Source organism: Artemia franciscana, chromosome 5 (assembly GCF_032884065.1).
Source record: "Artemia franciscana chromosome 5, ASM3288406v1, whole genome shotgun sequence".
Lineage (NCBI taxonomy): Eukaryota > Metazoa > Arthropoda > Branchiopoda > Anostraca > Artemiidae > Artemia > Artemia franciscana.
This window is the reverse complement of record NC_088867.1, coordinates 53,555,538-53,577,967: the sequence shown is the minus strand read 5'-3', so window position 1 is coordinate 53,577,967 and position 22,430 is coordinate 53,555,538. Positions and strand designations below refer to the sequence as shown.

At 35.2% G+C, this 22,430-nt stretch overlaps 2 protein-coding genes across 5 annotated transcripts in view; both read right to left on the bottom strand.

The window, feature by feature from the left end:
- The window catches only part of LOC136026787 (putative gustatory receptor 28b), a 32,938-nt gene extending 27,822 nt beyond the window's left edge, over positions 1 to 5,116 (bottom strand). Inside the window, exon 1 of one of the 3 annotated variants that reach the window (XM_065703487.1) lies at positions 5,003 to 5,116. The gene's annotated coding sequence lies outside the window, so the exon portion shown is untranslated. The remainder of the gene's footprint in view (positions 1 to 5,002) is intronic. The other 2 variants (XM_065703486.1, XM_065703485.1) reach the window with 2 other exon arrangements.
- Positions 5,117 to 5,439: 323 nt separating this feature from the next.
- Positions 5,440 to 21,864, bottom strand: LOC136027599 (putative gustatory receptor 28b). 2 transcript variants are annotated; one of them, XR_010617631.1, is made up of 3 exons: positions 16,518 to 16,814; positions 6,346 to 6,504; positions 5,440 to 5,605 (listed from the first exon to the last, which is right to left on the bottom strand). XR_010617631.1 is itself a non-coding variant. In XM_065705002.1 (3 exons), the coding sequence occupies exons 1-3, from the start codon at positions 21,621 to 21,623 to the stop codon at positions 5,546 to 5,548; spliced, it is 312 nt and encodes a 103-aa protein (XP_065561074.1). In that variant the 5' UTR covers positions 21,624 to 21,864; the 3' UTR covers positions 5,440 to 5,545. The 2 variants fall into 2 exon arrangements, 1 of the variants encoding a protein (XP_065561074.1); XM_065705002.1 differs by lacking the exon at positions 16,518 to 16,814 and adding an exon at positions 21,531 to 21,864.
- Between the last annotated feature and the right edge of the window lie 566 nt (positions 21,865 to 22,430).

Genomic DNA, 22,430 nt, shown 5'->3' with positions numbered 1-22,430 from the left:
GTCTATGCTTTTTCACCAGCTCACGTAGTTTTACCAACAAAAATGCCCAGATAGTCAGTAAAATGGTATTACCTCAGACTAGGTAGGCGAGGAATTCTGCTTTTCAAAATGTCAATTTCCATCAAGGTTGTCAAAAAGCCTTATTTGCAATATCCCCTAAATGGCAAATGCTATTAAATTGAAAATTTTAGAGAATATTGAGGGTGATATTTCACTAAATCAGAATACGCTATATACATCTAGATTGTCAAAACGGCACATCTTCAATGTTTCAAGAACAGTTAGAGATGATTATCAAGTTGAAACATTCCGAGAATGTTGAGGGGGATATTGCACTTAAAGGAGCTATGTGCATCCCAGTTATTAATGGGTGTGGCTGCAATAGAAATATCAACTGGAATTGTAAACTGACCAAAAGACACAATATGCATTCTAGTTGTCAGAACGGCATGTTTGAAATATCTCCGAAATAGTTAAGGGTACTATGATGAAATTTTCAGAGAAAATTGACGGGGATGTTGAACTTAAATTAAAATACAACTATACGAATCCCTGTTGTCAAAAGGGCACATGTCCGATATGTCAATATCGTCTAATGCTATTAAGTGGAAACTGGCAGGGGAATGTTGAACTAAATCAAAATATACTATGCACATAAAAAGTGTGTACAATAGCTCGGGAAACAGTTAACAGTATTAAATTGTAATTTTTAAAGAATGTTGAGAGGGATATTGAGCTCAATCTAAAATAATATATGCATCTCGGTTGTCAGAAGGGCGTACCTGCAATGTCTCAAGAGAAGCTAATAGTATCTAGTTGAAGCTTTCAGGGATTCTTGAGGGGATATTGAAATAAACCAAAAGGCACTAATTAGACATGGATGTAAGTTTGTTCAGCTGGAAATGTGAAAAACTGTTTGGACATTTATTATATAAAAATAACATGATTTTTGGATAAAAACAAGTATGAATTAATTTGAAAAATTATCCAAACTACAAATATCAATAGCTAAAACAAGCTAACTTGTGTTATATTCGAATATTTTGACAATTCTATCAGTTAACGCTCTTCAGTTAACATGAATTTGGTGGACACATCAGTTAAACTGAAGCTCAGACCATGAGGAACCGTTGCTTCACCTCCCAGAAAAAAGAGAGAGCAAGAGATAAAGAACCAGTCAACACTTCAGTGACTAGGGGCAAAGTTTCCCCAACCCTATTACATATCTTGCTAACTGACGACCTAACCCTCTACTGCGACATTGTCCTGCTTCACATCCACCTTCTAAGATGTTTTGAGCCGATATCTGACCCCGGCTTGGCATTCTTCTATTAGATTATTTCTTGTTGTTTAAGCCACCTAACATTTTACATTTTCGGCAAATCTGGGAATCACCTCTTAAATTTTAGCGAAACGATCAGACTTTTTAAGCCGAAGAAGATAGGTAGTCACTGTGAGATTAAACTTAGGTTTAATTAGGTTTAGAGATGAGATTACTTCCATTGATTTTTTACATTCAACAATTCTGCACCAACTCTGTTCTATGGTGAGAAAAAAGGGGTTCTCTATCCTCTCAAGGATCCATCACCTACAACAGCTTTTTAGTAACTCTAAGGGACAGGAATGGAAGCTTTCTGTTCGAAAGCTGCTTCATCAGTCAACTCGTTAACTCTGATACCAAAGTGTCCTAGGGCCCACGTTCTGTAATTCGGTTACCTTTGACTGCTGTACTATCATTTGCTATTTTAGCTTACAGCCGTCCTCTGTTCTTTTTTAGCAGTATTTCTTCTCACTCAATTGGTCTATCTTTCTTGGCTTTCTTTCTACATTTAGCCATGACTCGATGCCCGCAACTATTCCATTTTAATTAAAAATCTATTCTTCTTTAGCAGTATTTTAACAGCCCGTTTAGTCCTCTGTTTTTCAGCCTTGAATTTTCCTCTAAGTGATAACTTATAATCTCTTCATTCATATCAGGGAAAATGTAGTAGGTTTTTACTTCTACTACTAAATTTCCATAGGTCTGCAAACTATTTGTATAGCGGACTATTACCCCATTTTGATGAAGTAGCATGATTTCTTACACTTTTTGTCTTTAGGGCAATCGTAAATTGCGTTGTTAGTCTTATAATTATGATAATATTTTCTTTGGGTTTCTGAAACTCCCTACATTCAAACAGTGGTGAGTTACATACATCCGTGTGGCTTTCCGTATCTAACTCCGTAACTGCTGTCTCTGAGTCGATTTGTTAGCAATTTCCAGAGTGACAGCCGTTTTTGTTGCTTATATCCTTATAAAAAGTGGCCTAGACTGAAGTCCTACATGTAGTTCCATCAACACCTTAGAGCCTTTTAGTACGCTAGAATGATCGTTAGGTTGGCGAGTCTTTCCACCCTTCTCAATGTGCCTGAATTCGGGTTGGACTCACACAAACCACTTCACCGCTCAGCAGTTTCGGTTGAATGGTTGCCGCATTGTACACATGATCTTATTTGAAGCTACACAACAGCTTTTCCAACAATTCTCTGGCTCTGGATCAGGGAAGCTGTGGCTTTCTACACTGTCTCTGGACAATGCACTTCCTAGCTTAACTGGTGAATATTTATGATTCCCAAATCTTTCACTTGCTATTTGAATAATTATTTAGCAGCAATATATTTTCATCCATTCAACCATACAATTGGCAATCAACCATAGAAAGTAAAAGGTTTTTCCAATTCCTTTTAGTCGTGAATGCTACAACTTCACCCTTTCCAGAAGGATAATACAGACTATATTTTTTCCTTCCTTATCTGAATCATATTCAGCATTTTCTCTTCTAATTCAAACCGATTTTTCAGACATCTACTTAATAAGAGAAACACTTGAATATTAACGTAGGCTTATGCCTAACCGTACCCAGAATGCTGTTATGACAAACCCAAAAGATTATGGATGCCAAGATCCCACAAATAGAAAAAACTAGTCCATCCCTGAGACTTCCCTAGTACATATGTGCTGCTTTCTCACATAGAAATGAGTCCGAAGGGTATGTTGCCATCAAAATCTTTATAGAGTTGCGAATAAAAAAATCAGCTATTTTACTAAATTTACCGTCATATAATTTACCTTCAGAGATAAGAAGAGTCAACTCCTGCCCTTAAAAACTTACGCCTCTAGTTCCTGTATGAGCAAAACCCCATTTTCCAAAAGCGTCCTCCCAAAAATACCTAAAATTCAAAACAGAAATCTTCATAACTGACCAACACCATCAAAATCACTAAATGACTTACTTGATTTCTAGCCCTGATATCTCCAACATATGGGCTCCAGCCTTTACGAGCGAGTATTTGAGAGGTAAATAAAAAGGTAATGGATACAACACTAGACTTAACAGTCCCTAACGGCAGTGCTGATTTCCGTTTCATGACCCTTTAGCTAGGAAGCACATAGGAGGGCCTGGGGGCCAGCCTTCTTATACTTTTGCACACCCTTCCTGCAGTCAACCATTGAAACCACTCACTTCCAAATGAACCTGAAGTAGAGCTGGTTAAAATTCCAAACCAATCTCAAGCTCTACGCCACCTAAGTAATAATGATGGCTAGTTGTATATTGGAAACAAGTATATTACAATAGAACTTTAAATCCGTTAGAAAACATAAGGGCAGTCCAACTACAAGGATTACCTAGTAAAATAAGTGTTATACATAGTGTGCCTACAAGAGCCCATTATTAGTTAATATAAAAATTTAAGAATCTCCAAGTCTGACGTGGAAAGATAAAGATAGAAGCAATGGTCGAAAAAGGGGCGGCGGATATTCTTGTAGAATAGGGAAAATATGGTAGAGATGGTTGCTCCTCGTATTTGGGTAATAAACAAACACTACAAATTCATAAAAATAAACAAACATTGAAAAAAATAAACAAAAAGAAAACATGTAACATAAATAATAAACAAACACTGAAAATTAATAATGGTAAACAAAGATGAAAAAAATAAAATAAAGAAAAATAACAAGGAACCATTGAAAATTATAGTAACAACACATAAAAACTCATCAACTATGAACGATAATAGGTTCTCTAGAACATTCTCACTCTCATTAAGCCTTCAGATGAATAAATAATCAGTTCTAAAGAAAGGAAGGAGGTAAAATTTAACAGCATCCCCTCTTACTTTCCAGGAATATTTGCAGTCTACTCTTATGTAAGGAAAGTAAAGAGCCACATTACAACCTAAAACGAGCAGAAGTTCTTCCGCATAGAAGAGAACTATTCCTTCTTCAACCCCCGCTCTTGGTCTAGGAAACTTTGGAGGATGTTCATTCAATAAGTAATTGAGAGCTCTAGTACCTTTTTTAAAGCCAAGAGTGATTGGAGAGCAGCCAGTCCAAGTCCTGGAACCTTTTTTTCATATCTGGTCCCTTTGTAACCCCGTACGACGACTGATTAGCATTTCGAGGTACAAATTTTGCTCAGAATAGTTAAAAACATCAGAAAATTTGTAACTAAGGGTAACATAACCCCTAGAGGTTATTTTAAAGAGAAAATGAGGAGAAGTGTCTAAGGGGATTTTCCACGGGAAGAAATATCCCAGTAAAAAATAAGCCAATGGGTTATTGGGTCGATTTATGTTTTTTGACATAAAACCCCAAATGAAAACAGGGAATAATTTCTTTTTAGCAAATATTGAAAATATTTTATGTGTAAGACTTAACTAGATGAATTAACTGAAAGCATATTGGTCATAATTGTTAAGAGGCTAAAACACCGTATTATACTACTTCAACGATTTATTTCCATCGGACTGAGATTCGCTAGGTGAAAGAAATTTGAAGCATAAAAAGAAAGATGTCTGGCATATTCTTTCCGGTAAAGAATTCTCACCCCTAAATATGTAATCCTCTACCCTGATTCACACGAGAAAAAAGCTCTTTGCGTAATTTTTCGGCATATTTTTTTTTGGTGTGTCAATTCGTGAATTAATAAAACTGAACGTTACAAAAGAAAACCAAACTTACTTAACTAAAAATTCAGTCCAAAATAACAATATTTATGAATAAATAGCTTGCTAAGGTCATTCTTAAATTTCAGTTAACATTTTCTCTCAATCTTCAAGGCAACTAAACTCATTAAACATTCGCTGCGTGTCAATTGGAAACAAATAGGATAAAATAAATCCAGATAACAAGGTATAAGAATATTAATTGCGGGATTGACATCTACTTAACGTTTTCAAACTGTCACTCAAGATTTTAACAGATTTTTTTCCGTTTGCTGGGCCTCTAATTTCATTCAGTAAATGATTTTAGAAAAATATGTCAACAGCGCTGGGAGGGGGAAACGAATTTTCCTAGGGTGTTGACCTATCTAGACCGCTTTTATTTCATGCCAAAAATGCTAGTGTGCCAAGCTTCAGAAGAAGTTACCCTAGTGTTTAAAGAAAAATATGTATATATACACAATTATTATTTGTTTAAAAGATAAAAGATTTATGGTCATATCATATTAGTACAATAAGCACCACAAATCAAATAGAATTTCATCGTCTGTTTTGTGTAGTGCTAGTCGTTGCTCTTGAATTGCATCAGCACGATGACATAGGTGGCAAGGATTGATGCAACCTGAAAAAAGGAACAAATCGGAGCTAAAGCTAGGTTAAGACAACAGTTAAATTTCACGCCGAGGGCAAGATTATGCAACAGGAAAGGAGTGTATACACGAGGCACAACTAAAGTCAGTTATTCGTTACGCGGAAAAGCGTTGTAGCATCAGTAATCACGTATCTTTACTTTTATACAGACGACAAGATGTTTTGTAGCGAGGACAAACTAGACTTTTTGGAGTCTTGATAACTCATCGTTATCATGAAAGTTTTTGATTACTTGAAAATAATCCATTTCACACAATTTACAATAACCGTTGCATCAGTTTCATCATGACTTTTAACTTTGGATGGGATGGGCTCATTTGGATGGGCTAGTAAGTTAAATAAAGTTTAGGAACTCTCTTTTGATATAAATTATTATTTCCTAAGGTGCTCCTCCATCAAAGTTCCAAGGAGCAGTTATTTCAAATTTAGAAGGTTAGGAATATCATTAGAAGGAGGTGATCAGATTTTGGCCATGGGTAAAGTTGATTCATTGCCATCAGATAATATCAAAACCGTCCTATAAACTTTAAACAGTAAAACTGAGCATACAATAAAGTTTGACAGGTAAGACATTTAGTACGATTTGCATAGGCAAAAGTCGGGCTGGATCATCTCTGAGTTGAATATATTAATAAAAAGCAGAAAAGGCACGAAAATAAATAACACATACAATAATCAGTATAAAACAACTATAATACTGATTGATCTTACCGTGCAGACCATTTGCTTGCTTAAATTAAAAAAACCAGCTGCTGTAGGATGCAGCTGCCTGCTTGAAATCTGATTACAAAACATCAACAGCTGCATTTGGACTGCACTGTCGTACTTTGTTAAGTCAAGTTCATGTATTATGCGAAGAGGTTCTCGTGCCTATAAAAATATTCTAGTTTCTATTCTATTTTCAAGTGGATCCATTAAGAAAATAATATACTCTCACGAAGTTTAAGAAAAAAACAAATTAAAAACAAAACGTTTTTTGCATGAAGCTTTGTAAAATAATGAACCCTACAGGTGTGTCTAATGTGAACAAACCGAGGAAGTGGCGTTATTTAGGTAATATAACTTGCTTATCAGTGATCAGATTGCTCAACATGCTTCTACAATAGCAAAAGAGAACAGAAAGCGACGAGCAAAGCCAAAGCTTCAAAGTGCTTCTGATCGAGGCAGACATGCCACCTACACTGGTGTAGTCCCAAAACATGATTATTTTTATGCTGCAAAGCATTTGAGCCGCCCTAGCTGAGTGGTTAGCGCACTGAACTTGAAATCCTGAAAACTGGGGTTCGTGTCCTGGTGTAACTGGTTATTTGGTTTGTAGCAAGGACCAATGGTGTAACTCTGCAAGCTCGGCCAGAGTCGACCCAGTTCTAAACAGGTACCAGGAGAAAATATGGGGGTAAACAAGGGAAGTGTCAGATGATTTTTCCCCAACCCCTCATAGCACTCTCAGCTGAAGGCAGAGAATTAGGAGATCAGTACCTGAGAAACGCAGATCATTGGTCAGCATCCAAAAAAGTTTTTTTTAAGGACCTACGATACTATTGAGGGCTCATCATCGACGCCTTGTGCCACTGAGGAAGTAAATGGTAAGTCAATGTGGGTCCATTGATTGTTAATAATAGTCATTGACTTGTCAATTATAATTATTTAATTTATAATACCGGATTATTATAGTAATTTAGTGATTATGAATTAAAGTAAAACAGTTCAAAATAGGGATGAAACCTTTTTATTCACAGTGAACAGATATAAAATTTAACTGAATATTTCGAACACATATAAGTGTTCTACTTATACTTTACTGCTGATGATGAACACTTATATGTGTTCGAAATATCCAGTTAAATTTTATATCTGCTCACTGTCAATAAAAAGGTTTCATCCCTATTTTGAACTGTTTTACTTTCGTCTTGGAAAGGCAGTGTGGTCTTCGAAGTTATCTAAAGATTATGAATTAATTTAGATTATGAATTGTACCAGAGTCTGATAGCTAGTCTAATACTTTGTTTATCAGGTCGGAATGTTTTATATAGGAAAAAATTGTAGTTTGATGCTATTATTTGAGGATCACAGGAAAATAGAATTTTACCTTCCCCAAAATTCAAGCCCCCCTCACCCTCAAAAAAAGAAAAAATCTTCCGAAAGCTTCAATTCAGTCTCCAAATAGTGAGCTAAAACAAGGCATATTTGCCCAATTATGCATAAAATTCGTCCCTTTTAGACGAAACCCACTGACTGCAATCAACCTCTATAATGAAATATAGGCGCTTACATTAAGAGGGAGAGAAAAATAAAACACGAAACACAAACCATCTTAAACACACTTCATTGACTTTTTTGATCTCTACTCTCCAAAAACCTACTTTGACATCTGCTCTATGACATTCATAGAGTTCCCTTTATATATATATATATATATATATATATATATATATATATATATATATATATATATATATATATATATATATATATATATATATACATATATATTTATATATATATATATATATATATATATATATATATATATATATATATATATATATATATATATATATATATATACATATATATATATATATATATATATATATATATATATATATATATATATATATATATATAAACAAGTTTTAATCAACCGTAAGTATGGAGCAATATTAAAACTTAAGACGAACAGAAACTATTACAAATATGAGCGGATTGCCCCCTTCTCTATACCCTTTACACTAAAGTTTAACTTTTTGTTACAATTATTTAAGAATAACCTCACTGCACAAAGGATTTAATTAGAATAACAAGCTTTTTTTAAAGTCTAGAAAAACTTTAGCATAAAGAACGAGGTATTAAGAAGGGAGCAAACCACCTCATATTTTTTCGAATTTAGTTAAAAACAATAGGAAGGCTAAGGAACACACTGCCTTATGAAGACTTAAAATTTATTGTTTTTTAAGCATACTGAAAATTTTTTTTTAGACCTGTGAGATTTTTATTTGTCAGAACATCGGCAAACAAAAGGGAAAAAAACACAAAGAATAATACACTGATAATACATAGAATTATTCAAACAAAAGCCGTATTGGGCTATGGTGACTCACAACACACAAGTGAAACAAAAATACAACAACAAAACTTAAACTGACAAAACAATATAACTGATAATTCAAGAAAATATTCGCGATATCTCATATTTACCTAGACGATCCTTCCAATATTATTTATATCTAAATAACACCTACTTTTCAAAATTTTCAAAATCCAATCTCTCCCCCCCCCAACCTCCCAACCGCTACAATTCCATCAGTTCCTTATAATTCCCTAAAAAATGACGAAGAAACTCATCCATCTCTCTACGTGTAGGGGACCTACAAGAGCCATCCCTGGATCTAGCCCTCCTTAAATATGTCCTCCATTCTCCAAGGGGCATGCAATTCCCCCTTAGAAACATTAGTCATATTAAATCTTCCTGACTTAATCCCTTTTTTAGAGAAATTTCTTCGCCCCAATTCTCCTTGACCTCCGCTAATAGCCTCCCTCCTGCTCTCTCAGAATATCGACGAGGCAGGCTTTTCAGCTTGTCAAACCTGAGCTTTTTGAGACTCTAGCTTAATAGCAACTAACCTAGATACAACTGACCTAGATAACCTAGACACAACTAACCTAGATAAAGTTCCCACCATCCCCCTATCCCCTTTCCCTCATTTTAATAATTACCTAGCCTTGAATGATCTAATATATTCTTCACTTGATTTCACCACGATTTCTACCTCCTATCCTGAAACATCGTTAAAAATGCTGGTTTAACTAACCTATTATATATTCTATCGATCACACCCTTTCCCAGTATTTAACCATACTAACTAGCCTTCTATGTCTCATACACTTTATTCTTATATCTAATCTTTACTGACCCATTAAACTTATTATGAAGGCCTAAGGTACGCTTAAAAACCTTCAACTAGATTCTTTCTAAGTTTACCCCCATAACGAACCCTCAAAAGTCCCCATAATCCAAAACCGATCTAATCCTGTCACTAAGGATATGCTTTAGCAATCCTACATACCTAATTTCGTCAATGCTACTTTGCTTAACATTCCTAGTAGTCTATTTCCCTAACTTTCTACTATCTTAAGATGTTTCTTCCACTTCCCATCTGACGATAGCCTACAGCTTAGGCACTGAAATGTATCTAAACGGTCTATTGTCCTACCTTAATAAGTAAACTGGTGCTGCAAATCTATTTGTTCTCTACTTGTCCTAAAAAAAACCGTAGTAACCGCTTTGAATCCAGTCGCAAGCTTCAACTCCTCAAGCTGATCCTGACAGTAGAAAATTCAAAAGTCCTGAAACCAGACCTATTCACAGAAGAATTCAAAGACATATTATCAGACAGGTATCAGACAGCTCAAAGGAGAATGCCACATCGCACTTAAAGAAGGAGCTGAACACAAAGCTGTACCAGCTAGACGAATCCCCATTTCCCTCCAAGATAAATTGAAAAAGGAAATCAATAGGATGGAAGAGCTTGGAGTAATCGAGATGGTACTCCAGTCCACAGATTGGGTAAACGCCGTGATTGTAATTAAAAAGCCTGACAAAAGCCTTTGAGCGTGCACTGAACCACATGACCTGAACAAGGCTATCAAAAGGCCACATCATCCCTTAGCAACATTCGATGAAGCAATACTTTGACACGTCAGGGCAAAGTTCTTCACAAAATTAGACGCTCGTCACGGTTATTGGTCTCTGGTCCTAGATGTAGGATAATATCAGCTAACGACCTTCGACACACCATATGGACGTTATAAGCTCAGCTCAGGTCGAATTCCAACGCCGCATGGAAGAAGCGTTCAAAGGCATCTAAGGCATCTATGTTATTGTCGACAAGATTACCATCCTATTAAAAGCCACTGAGGAACATGTTGCGAATGTTCGCAGTGCTCTAATAAGAGCTTGTGAAAAACGAGCCAAACTAAACCTCCCAAAATACGTGTTCTAGTGCAATAGCATACTGTATTTCGGGCATGTGAGGTCAGAAAACGGAATCCACCCAGACCCACAAAAGGTCCGAGCGTTGTGTGATATGCGAACCCCTTATATAAAAGATGAACTTCAGACAATATTACGAATGATGAAATACCTTGCAAGGTATATCCCCAATCAATTATCACTAAATCAGCCACTGAGTGACCTAGTAAAACAGTGACAAGTGGGAACAACAGCACATAACATCATTCACTAATATCAAAGAATCCATTTATAGCTCATTAGCATTTTTTGATCCAACAGCAGGTAATGTAGAGCTACAAGTCGACGCCTCAAAGTTTGGCCTCGGTACCACCATCAGCCGAAATGGAAAGCCAATCTCCTTTGCATCCCGTTCACTAAACTCCACCGATCAAAACTACTCGCAAATAGACAAGGAACTTTCTGCTATCCTCTTTGGCTGCGTACATTTCCACCAATATCACTACGGTCAAAAATTCACGGTCGTCTCTGACCACAAGCCCCTGCAAGTAGTCGTATATCGCCCATTATCAAAGTCATCATCAATACTACAGAGGATGCTCCTAAGGATTCAACCATACGATCTCATAATAGCATTTTGCCCCGGCAAGGCGATTCCCGTTGCCGATGCCCTGTCGCGGCTGAGCCTCCCTGAAGAACTAAAGCCTTTGTGAATCTGTCAACCGGTCCGAGCTCAAATTCGTGGGAAACTTTTGCAAGCCAGAATCGTTAAAAGAATAGATGAAGAACCAAGATCGTACATAACTGAAACAACCGAGGGAGGAACTTACCGACGCAACAGGCGACACATAAAAACGCTAAACAAGCATCCTCTATCACCAGACTTCGCTGACTATGTAGAGGACAGCCTGGAAGCCGAAACTTCACCAGCAACTATAAGTCCATCATCAATAGCCCCCTTCCCACCTGTAAACCGATAGAGACCCTTTCTCAACACATAAATCTTGCGTGTAGCTCAGCACTCCGCACACTCCTTCCAGCACCAGGAACCATTCACCCAACCCAAGAAGAACCCCAAGAATCCCCATACATAACCTGTAGTGGCGGCTTGTGAGGCCGATACAGAGACATGACATGTGAGAAATTCCCTAAACTATGTGCATTAAGTGACAAATAAGCTGTGAATAAGTGGTGAACTTATACGTGTAGTGCCATATGGAAGAGCCTTTCCTTAGTTAGTTTAACGTAAATGGTCAAAATTTATGAAAGTTTTGTACCAGCTATCTAGTTTTGAAAACAGGAAGGATGTAACATTCTAAATTACTTTTCTACTCTAGGTGACCTGGGTTTCTAGTACTTATTCAAATAAAAGACCATAATTTTTACCATCAGCTCATCAACAGCTTAGATCGAAAGTTCGAAATCTGTCTTAGTTCAAAATTGAACTTTTTGCTGTAGGTCAAGTTTCTAACGTCATCACTTAGAAAGGAGCAAAGGATAAACTCTAATTTATTTAGAAATGAAAGAGCTTTTAAAGTTTAAGAGGCACATCTGATACCACTTGTGTATCGGCCTATTTTTGGTTTTAGTGTGGACCTTACTACATAAGCTGTCAAACCCTTTAAACTTTAAAACTGATACATCCCTTGAATGAATTTGTCCCCCAAAAAATGATATGCTTTGATCAGCTCATCAAGAGCTATCGACTGGCGTTTAACAAAACAATATATCTGTCTCAGTTCAAAAGTTGACTTTTCTGCCGCAGGCTAAGTTTCTAAAGTCATCATTTAGAAAGGAGCAAAGGATAAACTCTAATTTCTCTAGCAATGAAGAGGCACATCTGATACCATTTATCTACCACAATCCCAAGTGCGAAAAAGTGAATGATAAACTGAATCACGCCGAAATCACGAACAGAAATGGGTAGAAACAATAGATTTTTGGCCCCAGGCAAGAATTCTACGAAGTTTTCCAAAAGAAAGTCATATTCATCAATCTGCCCTAAGGTCCACACTTTCCGTAAAAACTGCAGAGGTTATATCCTTACCACTTTCTAGGAATAAGCTGAAATCGGGGTGCTAGGGGGAAAAAACACGACAAAACCAAAGTGTTGCTCTCGCAACACAATTATTGGGGCGTCTTTACATATTAAATGCCATTCAAAATCATTAACATAGAACTAAAAAAAAGCCTTAAGGAAATTGTACATCCCTGGTTAACAACAAGTCTACTCCTAATAACACTAGGAAAATCCTTACCTACCCGTACTACAGTCTTAACTATAGTATAGCTATAGTTAAGCAAGATTATTGAAAAGATCTAATGAGATGTAAATTGAAAATTTCTTGCATAATGATATTCATTCTTGACAGTCACATCAATTTTAAGTAATTACCAATATAAAAGAGAAAATCTATTAAAAGTATTTTCACTAAAATTACATTCAAGGCTTTAGAGGGCATAGGAGACATCAGCTTTATTCCTGTTTGTATTAGTTTCTGTTCTTTTCAAGTTTAGCTTGATTATTCATTAGAGTTTCAGTTTGTTTTTCGGTTTCACTTATTTATTGACAGTGTTTTATGTTTGTTTTGCACTTGAATTACTATTTCGCTTTTATTTCTGCTGGTCTTAGGTTCGATGTAGTTCTTAACTCTTCTAAAAAAAAAACTTTTATAAAAAAATTAATTGCCCACGAAGAAGTTCATTTTAATTCACTGTTGTTGTTCTTTTATTAACTAATACAAGATTGTTTGTAAAGACTTTTTTCGGCGTTTCTTCTTAAGAGTCAAAATTTTGGCTTACTGACTATTTATCCGACAAAACTTGACAACAAAACCAAACGGCACTTGGTAATGACGGAGCGACGCGGCTCAATAGTAACCGAAAATCTAATTTTTTTTATTTTGACACCGATAGACACATCAAAGATTTGGCTCATTATGCTGATTCTGAATATATGAGTAACATTAAGTTTAGCCTTACACGTCAAGTGCTACAAGCCTGATAAAATTTGGCTGATTATACAAAACTGGGGACACACCCCCTAAGAGTCGAAGATTATTAATGAAAATCACACCATCAAATTCAGCGTACCAAAGAACCATGTTTCAGAACTTTCAGCCTCCTATATGCAAAAATGTGACATTTTCTATTTTTGCCAGAAGATAAATCACGGATGTGTGTTTATTTGTTTGTTTCTTTTTCCCAGGGGTGACCGTATCAACCGGGTGGTCTTAAAATATCAGTAGAAGACTCATTCGAACGGAAATGAAAAGTTATAGTGACCTTTTTAAGTAACCAAAAATTTTAGAGGTCAACTAGGCTCCCCCATCCTTTTTTCCCAAAATCGTCCGATTAAAATTTTGAGATAGCCGTTTTGTTTATCATAGTTGAAACAACCGATAGCTATGCATTTGTATATAGCATAATTTAACAAATATAACAAAATTTGTCCATTGTTTATGCATAGCATTTGTTATTGGGAAGTATACATACATTGTCGGGGGGGGGGGGGAGTTCTTCGTTGAAGTTTTTTCAAGAGGAAATGTTCTATGGGAGGGAAGTTTCCTGGAGATGAACTTGTCACGGGAAATTTTACACAGCGGGAATTCTCCGGAACTCTTATACAAAATTCTTTTTATATTTCTTGCTTTCTCCACCCGTCTCAATTTTGCGCGTGGAGTTGTTAAGGGTAATTGTCCGGGGTAATTTTTTTCTGGCATTGCATTGTCTAGAGGATATTTCTGTGGGGAGGGGGATTTCTCCGTGGAGATGGTACCCCATTTCCTGGTATTATTTAAAAACGATCAGAAAATAAATAAAAAATACAAGTTCTTTCATCTGAAAGTAAGGAGCAACATTAAAACTCAAAACGAACTCAAAACTCAAATAAAGTTTGGGTGTTTTGTCTCAATTAATTAAGAGTGACTCCTGAAACACAAGAGTCGTTTAATTAGAAAACAAGAGGCTTTTTTTAGTAGTAGTAAAAAACTTTAACGTAAAGAGCGAGGTATTGAAAAGGGAGCAACCCCCTTCATATACGTAATAGTTTCTGCTGGTTTGAAGTTTTAATACTGCTCCTTACATTCAGTTGATAAAACTTATTTTTTTATTCAAATTAAGAACAATTGAGCTACGGAGCTTTAAAAAGATTGGTATGTGGAATTTTCTCCCAATAAATGGATCAGAAATCTGCATAATTTTTGGGTTTCAATATATTTAAGTAACTGACACTTTTTTATCTTACAACCTTGAGTGTACACAAATATTGATTGACCATCTCCCTCAACAAGCCCTACTTGCAAGTTTCTGCTTAATTTCCTTAGGTATTCCTGAAATATGGTAGATAAAAGCTTTTGACAATGACTACTGCTTCAACATTCTCCTAAGTATGTGCTGAAAGTCTTAAGTTAAAGCCGTTCCCGAGTTATAGCATTTGTGTTCTTTTGACCATCTGGATCCCCCTACTGATTCAGTTCAATCTCCCCATCTACATACCCTGCAAGTTTCAGCTTAGTACCGTTAAGCGTTCTACTTCCAATATTGCCGTTAGACTTATCAGTGTCTCTAAAGGTCTTAATATTGGAATATGAAGTATTTTCGACCAAAAAAGTTTAGCGTAAAGATCTAGAGGTTTGACGGAGGCAGCCTCCTTTATATACAGAACCAGTTTATGTTTTGTTCTAGTTTCAATGCTGCTCTTTATTTTCAGTTTAGAAAGCTCATTTTTCATTTAATAAACTAATGATGATCAAAGCTATTTTGCTTACTTCACACATTTATTACCATGAAAGACCCAGATCTGGTGAATGTCGACATTTACCGGTGAGAGACGATATAAGGGTGTTTTGACAATTATTTCGGACATACACAAAGCGAGAATGTGTTTGTTGACCAGTCAGCTTTGTCAGTCTTATGGAAGGTTTGATGGTGACAGGTTAAGTTACAAGTCTCAAAAATAGGTCAGAAATTAGGTTAGAATCTCAGAAATATAGATATTAGAAATGCTGAACATTCACCATTAGTGCATGGTTAACAAACGTCAACAAACATATAGTCGCAAGGTGTGTGTCCAAAATATTTCTTAACTATCCTAATTTGGGATTTTCACCGGAGAATGTCGACCTTCATCGGATTTTGGGCTTTCCTAGCAACATATATACTTGAAAGGAATGATCAACTTGCCTTTCCAGCCAGGCGGTCACCGACTACGGCCGTACCCGCAATCCGTAGGAAGCTGACAAACCCCAGACTAGTAAAAGTAAGCTGATAAAAGAACCAATGCCACTGAGTCGTGCCGTGAAACGTGGTGAGCATAATCATTGCAAGAAAAAGTAGAAGTACAACATGCACTGCCGTTGCCAATAGTGATAAAAGAATATCTGGGTCAAATATTCGATCGAAAACTTTTATCGTTTCTAGGAGACTTGAGTGGATTCTTCTATGTTCTTCTAGTGCCTTAAGAGTCTTGTCCACTTTTATAAGAGTTTTCATTTTGAGATTTAGAAGCTCGAATTTGTGGGTCAACAAAATACCGGTCATAAAGTATAATTTCATTCGTAATTCAGTTATAAGGAACCACACTGTTTTAAAAGTACACCAAACAAACAGCACCAGTGAGTTAGAAGTAATATTGCGTAGAATGAAAAAATCAAGCAAGCCAGAAAAAAGGATAAAAATTGTTCCAAAGATAAGGATCAAAAGGTTTGTTCTTTCCTGTCTAAAATAGTAGCAGTTCTCATGACAGTCCTTAAAGAAAGTTGAATCTAGGTCGATAATGTGGTTGAAAAACTCACAAAGAACTGATGAACGGAAAAGAGAAGAAATAATAGTTATGATGGAGTCAAATGAACTAGTGAAAAGCAGGCCCATGATGCAGAATGTGAAAAGAAAATTATCGTAAGAAACAAACTTGATGAATAAAAATGTAGTGGCACCAGTAATCCATGTAATATGAACAGTAGCAATCCCTATTATCAGCCAAAATTTAGTTTTGCACACTAAAGCGTAGACTTTGCAGCCCTCTTCTTCTTGATGAGATACCGACAGGATGCCAAATACACAAGAATAAGACACCAAGGATGAGACAACAGAGTAAGCACAGGTGTGTCCAGACATTATTGCAAAGAGCTGGAAGACTTTTGGAGTTAATATTAGTTGATCTGATTAAGGAATAGATAGTTGCTAAGAAACCTTTACTTTAGCAGCATCCGTCTAGTCTCGTGCGAATATGAAAGATCGCACTGTTTGTACAGGAAAATTTTTTTTCCAGTATATGTACTTTCATGAAAACAATCCTTATTTGAAGCTATGTGTTTTTATTTCTGATGATATCAAAATACAAAAAAACAAAAATGTGTATTATCAGTTTAATATATATACTTTTAAATTTCTTTAACTTTCTTAAATTCCGGTATTACCTGGGATTAATAAAAAAAAAGAAAAAGAAGTTTTTTTAATCAAACAAAGAGCTAAATTAAACTTAAGACCAGCTAAAATGAAGCCGTATTATAATACAAGCTAAAAACCACAACAACTACTATTAAAGAAAGGATGAAACCCATAACGGACATAAATTTAAAAAATGTTCTCACCAAATTTTAAGATAAAGATAGTGATATAGATTAATTCGAAACTTTTACTTCAAAATAAAATCTCAAAGAAAAGTAAAGAGGTACATTAAGCCAAAGATGAGCAGAAATAAAGTCAAATACTGTTTCAAGCATAAAACTACCATAAATGACCATCGATACATAAATGAAACCAAAAAAAAAAAAAAACAAAAACAAACAGAAATTACAGAAAAAGATCAATTTAATCTCAAAACGAATAGAATTTGAGGGGAATGGGGCTTACACCCCCGTGGCTTCTAAGAACCAGCACATAATATGTACTTTCATGAAAACAATCCTTATTTGAAGCTATGTGTTTTTATTTCTGACGATATCAAAATACAAAAAAAATGAATGTGTATTATCAGTTTAATATATATATATATATATATATATATATATATATATATATATATATATATATATATATATATATATATATATATATATATATATATATATATATATATATACTGATATTCATTTATTGAAGATCTTCAATATTTTGGATTATTTAAAATTAAAAAAAAAATATTTCAAATGTATTTTGTTTTCAGTGAATTTTTATTTAGCCCAACGTCCTGCGAAGAAGTCCCAGAAAAGTTCCAAATCAACGACATTAGCTGTAATAATATACTAGTACTAGTAGCAGTAGCAGTACTACTACTGCTTTTAATAAGTAGTGACCCTCCTTTGGATCCGATGACACAGTATCCCCTTTGAATCCTAATCCTGAAACTTTTTTTGAAGTTTCTTCAAGACACAGGCGTCTGTTACGTAATAAAGGGCTTGTTTGTTTACTTATGCAAATGTTTTCTTCAAGAATTCTCTGGTTGTAGGGATAAACAATGAAAAACCCGCAAGGGTCAGGACAAACCTTCAGGGCACGCTATATTATGATTTATTTGGTTTTTACGTAATAGAGGCTTGTTTGTTTACTTATGCAATTTTTTTAGTATATAAATGGTTGTTACGTAACAGGACTTGTTGAGTACAGGATCCACTAGTCAAGCGGGGAAGTCCCGGTTGTAAAAAAGTGATCATGGTCCAATATTTACGTGTAAAAATGACGTAATCTCACGTCACTTGTTTTGATTTCGGTAGAACTTTATAATCCAGCAGACACTTGTTTTGAGGGTCAACGACACGTAATTTTTTACATCATACGACTTACTTGGATCAGTATTGAAAAAGAGTTCAGTGTGTCAACATCAAGGATGTTAGTCTCTGCATATTCTTTTGAAATGGACGTTTTTATTCTATTGGATATTGAAAGCGCTAGTAATGGTGAAATGGAACCTAAAGTGTCTAACATAGCAGTAGAAATTACAAGGGTTCTACAGCTAACCCTAGAATGGGACGATATATAATATCAATGGTTAAACTCAAGTTGGAAGAACAGTTATGCTTTGCAAAAAAAGTGAATATAATGAATATACAAAGATTATAAGACGAATTAAATGCATCAGTGAAATATCTAAGGACGATGATATGAATCAATATATAACAGGAGTGGGTTTGTTGGATATTTTACTAGCGATACGGTATCTTCATTCATTGTTAGTCTAAAATCGGCAGTGAGAGTGTCGGGATTAAAAAGGGCTGGATTTGAGAAACCAAAAATAATACGGAATCTAGTGACTTTGGAAAAATGCTCGATTCTAGATGACAATTTTAAAGAGTTATCTTTTCAAAAGGAAATATTTTCTCGAAAAATGTTAAGCGATGCAATGAAAAATGATTCTTCGCCTTACGACTATTGCATAAAACTTTTACTTTGCGTCCCAAATGCATCTACAAAATTTATTGACATGTTAATTGAAAAAGAACAATATGATATTGTGGATTTGCTTTTGACCACTATCTAGAAATTCGTTTAAGAAGGCCATTTCGCATGGAAACAACAATTAAGTCGACATTTAAAAAATATTGTCTCGACAAGTTTAATTGTTTTGACATGTGACGTCACTCGATTACTCTTCTTTCTTGACATGTTAATTGAAAAAGAACAATATGATATTGTGGATTTGCTTTTGACCACTATCTAGAAATTCGTTTAAGAAGGCCATTTCGCATGGAAACAACAATTAAGTCGACATTTAAAAAATATTGTCTCGATAAGTTTAATTGTTTTGACATGTGACGTCACTCGATTACTCTTCTTTCTAGAAGACATTCCTTTTATTGATCATAAGTCAGTTTCTTTTTGGCAATGAAACCGTCAACAATAAAAAAAAAATGTTTTACACATGTCCATTATGTTTGTATACATAAAGCATCTGGTCATTCTGTGAGAATTGTACTATTATTGACGACTATAATGAAAAGTGTAGGATATGCAATACATTTAAATTACATTGAGGATATGCAGTGTAAATTAAAGACTGTAATTCCTGTCCTGAAGATGTTTGTGACTCTCACAGTAGGGGTTTCTAATGCTTCAATTGTCACTATGATAAATTTGATCAATGGGACAATACTAACCCTGGTATGATTGGAAAAAACTCTAAAGATGATTTCAGTTTATTTTTAAAAGACTGGTATTGTAGTAGTTTTAAAATGCTTTGAGAAGAAGAGCCTGGTCTATGCTTCAATTGCTGGAATGATAAGAGAATCTGATTTTTATGACATCACTGTGAAGATACCGGCTACAATGAATATATACCTACTATTTTTTATTTTTAAAAGACTGGTATTGTAGTAGTTTTAAAATGCTTTGAGAAGAAGAGCCTGGTCTATGCTTCAATTGCTGGAATGATAAGAGAATCTGATTTTTATGACATCACTGTGAAGATACCGGCTACAATGAATATATACCTACTGACTTTTATTTGGCTGTTACACAACGTGATTCTTAATTTAAAAATTTTGTTTATAACATTGCTTCAAATAAGCAAACTGAAAAACATGAATTTTAAATTTTATCAAAAATTATTATTGACTTTACAAGGGGATATAATAAAAATGAAGTTACATTTCATTGTGGAAATTTGACCCTCACTTTGCATGTCAAGATGAGTAGAAGCTGAATCCTGACGAAGTTTCACCAATTATAATTATCAATGGTTATCTATATATGGAAGAAGAAATCTAGAGAATGAAGGCCCTTTTGTACATACAAGTTTTAATAATAAGTGAATTCACAAGCCTTTTTAAAAATTTCACTCTTAGGGCACTGAAATTTATTTTACACAAGTAGAAGAGACTATTCTCCACTACAAAGTCGTTCAATTGAGGATTGTATACATAAATGTCTAGAAATTCACTGTAACTATATCCGCGACATCGAAAAATAAAATATAATAGTACTTGAAAACCAGAGCTTTTGGTTGCTAAATCTTATGCTCACTTCTAATTTGGAATAACAGATTTTCTACTTTGTTCAAGAAAAAATTTTTGGTGTGAAGCGTGTAGAATGCATACGGTAGGTCAAGAGGATCAAAAAATTCAATATTCTTCGCTATTTGAAAGATAAATAGCCAATGTCCCGTCTTTATAGTTGACGGACTACTATTAACAATGATAAGGGTGTTGTAACCCCTTTATATAGGGTCAAGGAAATCCGAGGGTATGCGCTAGGATTTATATTTGGACATGCAGAGATCTAAATGGATCTCTCGAAGTCTAATCCCGCCAAAATGAAAACTTGTACGTGTAACCAACTAAGACCACCAACTGGTGATCAACCCATAAGATATTACGCATGTAACCACTTAGGTCATATAGCCAGAAACTGTTTCGCAGATAACAGCTATCACCCCAATTTAAGAGGGCCAAATAATTATTTGGCCAGGGAGAGAAACTATAGTGCGTACGCAGCAAGAGGTTACCAAGGGAGAACCTCCTTAACTAGAGGTAACTACCAAAACACGAATTAGAATTTTCAACGCAATACATCTCAGTATCGCGGGAGAACAAATCACCCTAGGAGCAATTGGAATACCAGGGATAACTTACACACAACGACGGGAATAATATAACAATTCTACCTGGAATAAAAGTCAAACAAGTGAGAGTATAACTAACGAACGCCCTATACCTATTAGCTGGGTACCGCAGGGAAAAGATACAAACCTCCAAAACCCCTGGGACCAACTTTTGACGGCAGAAATTCTTATGGGTCCAAACCAATGATCATACCATTTGTTAGTGCAACCAGTAACAAAATGATACCAATATTTAAGGATTTTAGGGTAGCAAACAATTGTTTTTCAGCCCTCGTAGATTTAGGAGCTACGGTAAATGCAATACACATCCATGTTCAACAAATTACCGGACTATATTAAACAACGAATAAACAGTATATTGCCTACCTTATCAAGTGTAACGGGACATAATTTAGACGTTAAGGGGTCCATATATCTAACGCTGCGCAAAGATAATAGAAACGTTCCTACTCGGTTCATAATTTGCAAAACTGCCCTTATGAAGCAATAATAGGTGCCAAATTAGAAAAAAAAATGTTATTAGATGTAGCCAATACGCAATTCATCTACCCGACGGAAAAAAGAACAAGCGTGAATAGTATAAAGGTCGACAGGATAACTCGGCGAAGGTAAATATAGGCGATATGAAAGTACTCAGAGAAAACAAATTCAGGAAATTACAAAAATTATGGAGCGAAATAGTAAACGTAGAACCCACACGTAAAGTACAAAATAATAGCATTTTAAATTCAATAGATAATAATCTTACTGAAAATACTAAGGATTTTTAGTACGCAAAACTAACCCCCCCCCCCAAAGTCAATGCAGGTTCAAATAACGCAAATGCTTGAACAAACTTGAAATGACAAAATGATATTTAGGTCACCTTTCCATTGGAAGATATCCCCAAAAACTTTGCATGCAAAGAGCAGATTATGAATTACGAAAAGGGAGACAGTTACACTTGGATAATCATATACCATAAACAAAGGGACATACTTAGTTGAAATATAAGTGGTATCATAAATAGACATAAATAATTGGAAGAAATCAGGGGAAAACATGTTAAATAATATAAATACCCAAAACAAAGAGTAACCCCCAGTCCTAGACTTATATTCTTGAAAAATTTAACTTAAGCCGAATCACCGACATCCCATTAAAACAAACAGTATGAGAGCTATTCTGGGAAATTAAACGTCCGAATTTGTTCTTTTTTCCACGTCCGAAGTTGACATAGGCCTAATACCGTCCTACAAACACGCAATCCAAACTATAGGGTTGTCT

Bases quoted from the DNA above. Each gene is read 5' to 3' on its own strand.
- LOC136027599 (XM_065705002.1), bottom strand. From the start codon at position 21,623: ATGAACCGAGTAGGAACGTTTCTATTATCTTTGCGCAGCGTTAGATAT. The intron at 6,505-21,530 runs GTAGGCAATATA...ATATTTTTATAG, and splicing joins GTCCCGTTACACTTGATAAG to GCACGAGAACCTCTTCGCAT. The intron at 5,606-6,345 runs GTAAGATCAATC...TCCTTTTTTCAG, and splicing joins GCAAGCAAATGGTCTGCACG to GTTGCATCAATCCTTGCCAC.